At 37.8% G+C, this 9,511-nt stretch overlaps 2 protein-coding genes across 2 annotated transcripts in view; one reads left to right on the top strand and one right to left on the bottom strand.

The window, feature by feature from the left end:
* The first annotated feature begins 718 nt into the window (after positions 1-718).
* LOC145766792 (protein FAM200C-like) lies at positions 719-2,479 on the top strand. The gene has a single exon (XM_082578497.1). The coding sequence runs from the start codon at positions 719-721 to the stop codon at positions 2,477-2,479; it is 1,761 nt and encodes a 586-aa protein (XP_082434623.1).
* Positions 2,480-3,203: 724 nt separating this feature from the next.
* The window catches only part of LOC145766791 (major facilitator superfamily domain-containing protein 12-like), a 32,322-nt gene continuing 26,014 nt past the window's right edge, over positions 3,204-9,511 (bottom strand). The window contains 5 exon segments of the mRNA XM_082578496.1: positions 3,204-3,339; positions 4,571-4,718; positions 5,200-5,294; positions 5,861-6,031; positions 8,183-8,320. Of these exon segments, the coding sequence (XP_082434622.1) occupies positions 4,574-4,718; positions 5,200-5,294; positions 5,861-6,031; positions 8,183-8,320 (549 nt within the window). The 3' untranslated portion in view covers positions 3,204-3,339; positions 4,571-4,573.

Raw genomic sequence — 9,511 nt, 5'->3', positions numbered from 1 at the left:
AAAGTTTGGACAAAAACGCAAAAAATCACAAATGAAAGATTTAAAAAAAATGTAACAATATTTAACTATAGCCTACTAGAAAACGTTTGAAGTGTATTTTTGATTGTGTTTCTATCAATTGTTTACAAAAGCAATTCTTCTAACATTTGGCAACTGTAATGTACCATGTATACCTCATTGTTAGTGAACAAAATGGCAAATTTTGTCATAATCTTCCTTGCTCAGTTTGTTTTGTCGTCCAGAAGAACCATGGATATTTGGCACAACAATTGAACAAATAATGTCATAACATGGAATCCAGCATGTTTGCTGATGTCTGTTCTGAACGAATGTGCTGCAGTGGTGTACTTTGTATGTGAAACTGCACTTTGTAGGCTATGTGTAAATATACTCTTTCTCTCATCAAAAAACACTGACCTGTTTTACCCTTACTTAGGGGCAAAACCAGTCATTTGACTCGGTCATAAAAATGATGTTTTATTAACATAACTTAAAAATAAATTTCACTTTTTTTTTGCTATCTTGTTTAAGGAAGCCTTAGTATAACTGTTTAACACTAAAAATTGAAACATTTTTAACTTTATGTGAAGATATACACAATAATACCAAAATGTGACTAGTCTTGCCCCGCACTACCCAAGCGTTAAATAAATTCAATTTTGATTTTAGACATAATTCAATTTAACGTTTAATAGTATAAAGATTTTAATAATTCAGCATGGCAAAAAGAAAATTCAATCAAGATTTTATAAAGTATGGGTTTACTTCATTCAGTGATCGAGGTGAGGAAAAGGGTCAATGTATCATTTGCTATCGTGTTTTGAGTAATGAATCACTGCGACCATTCAAATTACAAAATCATTTGGAAAAGAATCATCCTGGCCTTAAGGGCAAAGATATTGAATACTTTAAAAGACTGGAAAACGGTTTGAAGCGTCAACGACTTGACAAGACTGGATCGTTTGCACGTACAGATAAGAAACTGACAGAGGCATCTTTTGAAGTGAGCCTACTCATTGCCAAACAGAAAAAGGCTCATAATATTGGTGAGACTCTTGTAAAGGCAAGTGCTCTGGCTATGGTTCGAAATGTATTGGGTGAAGAAAGTGAAAGAAAGATAAAGGCAATTCCTTTGTCGGACAACACAGTTCAGAGAAGAATTAATCTTAAGGCGAATGATATAAAAGAGCAAGTGGTCACCGAAGTTAAAGATAAGTCATTGTTTGGTTTGTTTGCTCTGCAACTGGATGAATCAACAGATGTTTCTTCAGCAGCTCAACTAATGGCCTTTGTTCGTTATGTAACAGAGAAAAACGTGAAAGAAGAGCTGCTCTTTTGCAGTGAATTGGAAACCACCACAAAGGCAAAAGATGTAATGGCTAAGGTCGAGGATTTTTTTCATAAAGAGAACATAAGTTGGGCAAGTTTGTGTGGTGTGTGCACTGATGGCGCACCAGCCATGTTAGGTGCCAAGAGTGGATTCCAGACGCTCGTAAAGAACAAAGCACCTAATCTTGTGACCACTCACTGCTTTATTCATCGCGCAGCATTAGCTTCAAAAACCTTACCTGACGGTCTTAAATGCGCTTTTGATGTGGTCGTTAAAAGCGTCAATTATATCAAAAACAGCGCATTAAATACTCGATTGTTCCGGAAGTTGTGTGAAGACCTAAATTCTGAACATAAGCAACTTCTCTACTACACCAAAGTACGATGGCTGTCAAGAGGTAACCTTGTAGCCAGAGTGTTTGAGCTCCATGATGAGATAAAGATCTTTCTGGGAACAGCAAAACCTGAACTTGCAGTAAATTTTGAAAATGTAAAGTTCCTTTCTTGCTTGGCATATTTGGTGGATATTTTTGAAGCTTTGAACCAGCTGAATTTAAAAATGCAAGGAAAAGGAAAAGATATCATTCAGTTTGTGGACTTTACAAGGGCATTTGTTGAAAAGCTGGGCAATTGGAGACGTAAAGTGGCAAATGGTAACTTTGACATGTTTCACAGTTTCGCATGTATATCTGATGTGGATGATGAGATTAGGGATGAAGTGGCAGACCACCTTGGTACTCTACAAACTGAATTCAAATCCTACTTTCCAGAGCTTAGCAGAGATGCTTTCACACTTGTCAAGAATCCATTTCGTGTTAACATTGAGCAAGTGGATGACGAGTTGCAAGATGAACTGATTGACCTTAGAAATGACTCAGGCTGTCGTGACCTATTTGAAGATGTGCCTGTCACTGAATTCTGGATCCAAGTGTCCTCATCATATCCACAAATCAGCAAAAATTGTCTTATGAATCTACTGCCTTTCACCAGCACGTTGTTGTGTGAGTCAGCATTTTCATCCCTATTGAACATAAAATCCAAGCCGCGCAACAGACTTGAAGTTGCAGCTGACATACGCTGCGCACTCTCATCGACTGCACCCAGAATACAAAGTCTTGTGGACAAACTACAGCAACAACCTTCTCATTAAATTTGTGTGAATGTTCAGCTGATTAATTTATTGTGTTGTTGAAACTTGGTGTTTTTCGTTGATGAAGTTTTTCATTAAACGTTAATGGGCCAACGCCATTTTTTTACTAATTTAGTGGGCCATGAGCAAAAAAAGGTTGAAAACCCCTGGTTTACATAAAGAAAAATGCTTCGCTCAGCTCCATTTCGAAAATGCCACGTTGATAGCATTTTAGGCCTAATTATGACCTAGCAAAGTAGGCTAACCAAATCATAAACGAGTGATATGTTGTTTCGAAATCCGTATGAATTTGAAACCAACAACGAAATTTGAAATCAGCCTTGTTAAAACCTCCTAGAACTTAAAGCACCCGAACAAAGCAAAATGAAATCTTAAGCAACTCCTCCCTTAGGCCATCCTACTGCCAGTGTATGTTGTGAAAGGAAAGAATTTTTATACATCTGTTACATCTACTTGAGCATTTTAATGATTTCTTATGCACCACTTCTGGTACCGTAGCCTACTTAGAATTTGGAAAGGTTTGAGGATATTAAGGTACGCAGGAAAGTACGTTGGCGTTTAGTAGACTAAAATGGGGAGTTTCTATGTAGCCTTCAGAAGAAGTGAAATTCAAAGCCACAATGACAAAATGTAATGTTTAAATAAAAAAAAAACAGACAATGAAAATTCTGCAGCTTAAAAAAATAAATACAGCTACTGTAAAAGTAACGTATTAGAAAACTGGCCTAAAGTGAGTTTTTCAATAGTTAAAGATAATACACAATAGTTGAGAAAAAAGAGCACACAAAATAAAGACGACAAAAGAACACAGATAAAAAAATGTGTGCCAGACTCTTTTCACTGTTCTTCTGCAACAGAATCTGCAGAAAGATAAATTTGTGTGATGAGTAAAATAATAATGTTGAATACTAATTAAAATTCCCTCGAAATAACCATATGCCTACCATTGACTTTATGAATGTATCATTGAATAAGTGCAGTAACTCATTGCGCACAATCAAAATACCATCACCTACCGTTAGTCCGTTACCTTACAACCACAATCTCACAGCTATTAATTTTTATTCATTTAGTCGACCCTGCGTTGCTATAACGGAATTCTACTTCTATTATCACTTTCCAGCACACATTTTTCTTTGTTGCCCATCACTTTTACTTGCTCAGGCCGGCTGTATAGCCGAGTGGTGAGAGCTCTGAAACGGTAATCGAAAGGGCGCCGGTTCGACACCGCTCAAGAGTATGCGGCTGTGTCTTTGGCAGGACACTTAAAGGCATGCCTGAAGGTGGCCACGAAGATTGGCTTCCTTGCCTTCCCGTTCACTTAAATTAAATCTTCAACCACCGGGTTGTAAGCCTGGATATCACAAACAAAACTTGCTCAGTGGAGTTGTGAAAATAAGAAGTATAGTTTCCGACGATGATATTTGAAGCAATTTCGTGAATTTTTGTGGTCAATCATTGCAGCATCTCCACAACAAGTGATCTCTTGTCGCACTAAAGTCATGTATAATAAAATTTGTCTAATTCGTCAGTTAGCCTTATTCGTCACAAGTTTGTCCGTTCCGGCAGCGACATTTTTTTCCCACGTACTTTCTATCTCATTTACATATTTTGGTAAAAGTTGGATTAAAACCGTGTGAATGCAACAGCTTCTCGTTGGCACGGTTGGTTCAGGGGTTTCATCCTCTGCCTAGTGTTCGTGAGAACGAGGGTTCGACGCCCGTCGAAGTCAAACTTTTTTTTGTCATTAAATTAATTTTTGCGGTGCACAAGAGCTTTTCAAAAAAAGTAGGGTTAGGGAAAGCTTATATTTTATTATCATTGCAGAATTTCATTGGTAAATAGTTATTTCGCAATCTGAATCAACCAATCTCTCAAAACACTTTTGGAAAATCTTACTTTTAGAGTGACTAGAATCAATAAGACAGAAAACTCGTGGGAAAAAAAATTCGCGTCCCGGCATTGTTACAGTGTTGACCTGTTTGCATAACTTTTCAGTTCAACCTAATTCGTCACTTTTTTTTGTGATCCACTTGAGGTGACGAATTAGGCAAATTCTACTGTATAAGACATCTCAACCACATCTCTTACCTTCTATCCCCGTTTTAGGGTCGATTGTGTTGAAAACTTTCTGACACAAACAAATAACGCAAGAGTCGCTATGGAGAAGAGGGTGCTTCCCCCAAGGAGATACGTCATAACGGCACGAAAGTACCTCGCGCATTCAGGGCAGTGGTACCTGCAAGGCACTGTCGCGTTACACGCAATAAGCAGTTTTGTCCGGAAAAATTCGGTTATTTTGTTAAATGGAACAGCTAACTTTCGAAAAGTCACACCCAATGACAACTGAAGCAATGAAATCTAGAACATTTTCCCATAAAATTCAAATAATAACGCACTGCAAAGTAGGACATCCAGTGGTGGTCGGTCTTGGAAGTTTTCGTACAGTTTCTCAGACAAACAGCTGTTTGATAACCAACTTAACAGACGATTTAAAGAAGCTATTCTTATGGTAAAGTTTATCTCTCTGTATTCTAAAACATTTTCCAACTTTCAACCATGCAAAAATAGCAACATTGCACAAACACTAACGCTGCTTCAATGCAAAGGTTATTTTATTGTTGTAACACCAATAAAAAGATTAACGTAAAGCCGAAATTTTTTAAGTCAGAATTACTGCTTTCGTCATTCTGAATAAACTTGTTATCCTAAAAACTCACTCGCATGGGTTGAGCAGCTGGATGATGACGACAGCAATACCGTTTGCAACTTTATCCATGAAGCTCATTGCCCCGTATACGAACGCACCAGTGCCCTGGAAAAGAAGATTAGTGGTTGAACCAGAAAAAGAATAAACGGAAGGCGAGGTTTAACGGCAAAATGTAGCAGTTTTATCAAAAAAACAGAAAAACGAAGATTTTTTTACAAAAAAGAAAACAGATCTTATACACTGCTTCATGCTCTGAAATATTGATGGAGACATGCAAACTTGGTTGGTGGTTGGGAGTGTGAGAGATTTATCAAGAGCAAGACAGTGTAGTACAGGGGTGCTAAAAGTTTTTTTTAGCCACATGCCGCATTAAAATCTTTACTATATTTTCCCTAGAAATTCGGCCTGAGCTTTAAGATTGTATATTGTAGAGCCCAGACAGAGGCCGAATACTCCGTACAGTGTTCCCGCGGGCGGCTCGCACTTTGGGCACCGCTGGTCTAGTCGAAGCATTTACAGCTTCGATGAAAGACCCTACATCGAGTTTGAACTATGAAGCTACTTATGTAAAAAATTGCCACGTTAACACATCAATCCATTTTTTTTATTGATTCAACGTCTACAAACGTTGAATTGATGCAATAAAACTGTTTTGTTTATAATTTGCTTACTGAGTCTTTCCCGATTAGACTGGCAGTCATCGACAGTGACATGACAAGAATGACAGAAGTTCCAATGCCGAGGATGACAGCTTGACCGAATACCTGCATGCTGTACTCTTCCATGAAGTGGCCCCACACGCAAGATCCAAGGACAAATATTGCACCCGCTAAATAAGTTGGCTGTTGAATAGCAACAAACAGGTTGAAGTTGATCCCTCGACAAACACAAGTTATTTTACTTAAATACGTCTGGCAACAATAAAGAAACGCAAAAAAAAAAAGACAACTTGTGTTTGTTGAGCAATGTTTGGACACAATTTTGATGAATAAGTAACTTTCATTAACCACAAGCTAACAAAACCAAGCAACACCATTCCAATCATATAAAAGAAAAACAAAAATTATAACTTTTTGGGGATAAACCTCTAAACCTTGTGTGACAAGGGCTGATGTGTAACGCCGAAAACGTTCGCAATTTCTATTTTTCTTGCATACTTTTTTTTTTATCCAATTAAGTAATAGGGTTACATTTTTCAACCATAAGCAGACGAAACTAAGCAACAACACACCACTTAATGCGATAAAAGAAGCAAACGTTTTTGGCTATACATCTAGCCCTTGTCAAGGCATTAAAAGAAACTAATTCTACACTAACTACAAAAAGTTAGAAAACACACAGTCCTAGACAAATAAAACCCAGCAACCACACGGCATTTAACATAATCTACAGTAATAACATGAAAATAAACTAAAAATTACTAACAAACCAACTTACTGATATTCTACTTAAAGTGAAATAACAAAACTGATCTACATACACAAAATCGAAAAAAGAAACGCATAAGAATGAAACGGCAAGGCAGAGGATAGGAAAAATCACATGACGCTTTATAGCGCAAGGAAAAAACACACAAAAATGATGCAAAATTACGTGAAGACTTCAGCAGATAGAAGGCTGCATTACACAGAAAATAGCCTAAACGTTTGTCTTCTTTTTACGACAACTTCTTATTTCGTGTCACGATAAATTTTGCTTTGGTTTAAGTTCCCAACGTATAGAAGTAGATAATGCAAGTCAGCACAAAATTAATTAGCATCGACTGCTGACTAATACTTTGTTTTCACGGCAACAAAAAGCTCGGCGAGCATAAATTGCTTTTGTTTATGTTGCTTTGACGCACATCAACGTTGCTAGGAATCACATGATGTTGATGACAGCGCTGGCGTGAAACATAGTTTTCCAGCCAAGCATCTTGAGACCGGGTGAATGCCATGATTGTCGCCACAACTAACGCATTGCCATAGAAACTTGCCTCAGGCTTGAATGAATTGACGGAACAAATGCGGACACTAGCCAATCCCCATTCCCCAACCAGCAAGTCGGTTCTTTTTTTTATGTTAGATTGACGTCTTTATTCAACGTTTATATTGCTGACAGATTTAACCACAATAAAAACAAAACTGATTTACAGGCAATGTTGCCTTATAAGTGCTATATAAGATACATTGAAAACATGTAAGAACACCAATAACGTTGTCAATTTAATATGTTAACGTTGCATTCATTGATACCCTTGCCCATAGCGATTACATACACGGGACTTGACAGCGTGGGAACTGGAGGCCTGACTGAAGGCCGATATAATTTTGATTTTAAAATCTTGGCTAAATTTGCTTTATAGCTCTTTGAAATGGTAGTTTTAAGAATTTAAATTTCGAAAGTGTGATCACAGAATCTCAAAACACTGCAAAACTCTTATCATAATATTACATAAAAGAATGACAATTTTTTTCTGTTTGCCAGTGTTGGCAGAAACTTTTAAATTTCCAGCACAAGTGGAAAAATCTACTCCGTTATTTGAATGGCAACAATAATACAAAAATAACTCAAAATTACACAAAAATATACACTTACACAAAGTCTATATATTCATTAATACTCAAAGGATCAACTTTTACTAGCGATTTTGGCTACTAACATATTGGCCTTCAGTCAAGTTTTAAGCTGCACGTTGTCATGGCCTGTGTATAAAGGTCGCAATGCCCTAGCCCCAGATAGCACTGCAGGTCTTTTTATACTGATTGAAAATTAGCAGACTGTTGAACATTAAGTTTGCAGACATTAAATCAACATGAAAAGCAAATTTTACTTGCTAAATGCTAAGCCGGAAAAGTTGTTTATTTCAGACGTTGCAGCGATCTAAAAGTGCATAGTTTTGCTGGGAAAAAAAGCTTATATCCGTTTTCTATCTAGCTAAGAAATTCAATCTTTTTTAGAGCCGTCAACGTCTGCAGACGTACTGTTGCTCTTCTAGCCAGCCCCGTACTCACTTCTTGTTTGAAGAATTGTGTAGACTGTCGAATGATGGTGGTGACGATGAAGCTGGACACATACGAAACGAGAGGAACGATGGCAATGTATTTCTTGTGTAGGAGCAATGTGTCCGTCAGGTACATAGGCATGTAGACCTGTGTGGAGATGAAGATAATGAATTTAAAGTATATATATTCGTTTTACCAGTCATGTTTTACTATGGAATGCGTAAATGGGACACCCACATCCACAACAACAAAAAAACTCAGCACATTCCAAAATCAAATCATAAGAAGCATGTCCAACAATAGGTTACTTGACCGCATGAAAACATAAGACCCATTGACTACAACGAAGCTACACCCAATTGCAGCAACAATAAAATAAAAAGTTCTAAAACTGTTCGATCATACTAAAAGATCAAAATACGAAGTCAGCAATATCTTCATGGAAGATAAATTCAAGAAAAGAGAAAACGAGGTGGACCACCAAGACGTTGGCATGACAACACGGGGGCGAACTCAATTTGGCGACAATATAGGCGAGCTATAGTTCAAAACCGGGACTCATGGAAACAGATAACCAATGCAGATGAGCAATTTGTTTCAAGCGGAGATGATGATGCCTTCAACATTTAGTTGCAGAATGGTCACTCCTTGACCTAAAACAGCTGGTGCTGTTCGCCCTGACAAGGGTGCTGTGCTTGGTCTGGGGGTGCCATTCTGATGATTGTTCTCCCGCATGATAACTTTATAGCGATAGTTGTAGCAAGTTTAGTTTTCCAGAGTCGGTACTTGCGGGGACGACCACGTGGAGGTACTTGCTTTCGTCCCCCCAAGATGGCGGAGCGGAGATGGCGACTGAATACGCAGTGCTGTATTCGAGGTTATACGGCAGTATACGCAGTATACTCTCTGTTTTTTCGAGCAACTATAGTATTCCCTCTGGTTTTCCAAAGAGAGTTTTCCAAAGAAGTGCCAATTAACGCGAATCAATTCATTCAGAGCATTGTTAGCAGAATGCAATTGAGACTTCGCGTTAATGCCGTCACTGACAATGGTCAACTACTGGTTGATATTGCTAACTTGCAACCTGAAAAAATGATAGAAGGAAATTTGCGTCATAAAGAAGCAGAGATGAGAAGAATTTGTTGACGCTTTGACATTGATGAAATACAGTCAATTCAAGGATTAAGAGACTTTAGTGAAAAAGTTGAAATTATGCCCAATAATTTGAAGCCTCTGTTGAAAGCTATTTCAACTTTACCTTGTTCGACAGCAGAATGTGAACGTGGTTTCAGTTTAATGAACAATATTAGCCTATCACAGGTTTCAGAGCACTTTTGC

The sequence above is a fragment of the Aplidium turbinatum genome, chromosome 3 (genome assembly GCF_918807975.1).
Source record: "Aplidium turbinatum chromosome 3, kaAplTurb1.1, whole genome shotgun sequence".
In the NCBI taxonomy this organism is placed as follows: domain Eukaryota; kingdom Metazoa; phylum Chordata; class Ascidiacea; order Aplousobranchia; family Polyclinidae; genus Aplidium; species Aplidium turbinatum.
This window is presented reverse-complemented; position numbering and strand designations above follow the sequence as displayed.

Bases quoted from the DNA above. Each gene is read 5' to 3' on its own strand.
- LOC145766792 (XM_082578497.1), top strand. From the start codon at position 719: ATGGCAAAAAGAAAATTCAATCAAGATTTTATAAAGTATGGGTTTACT.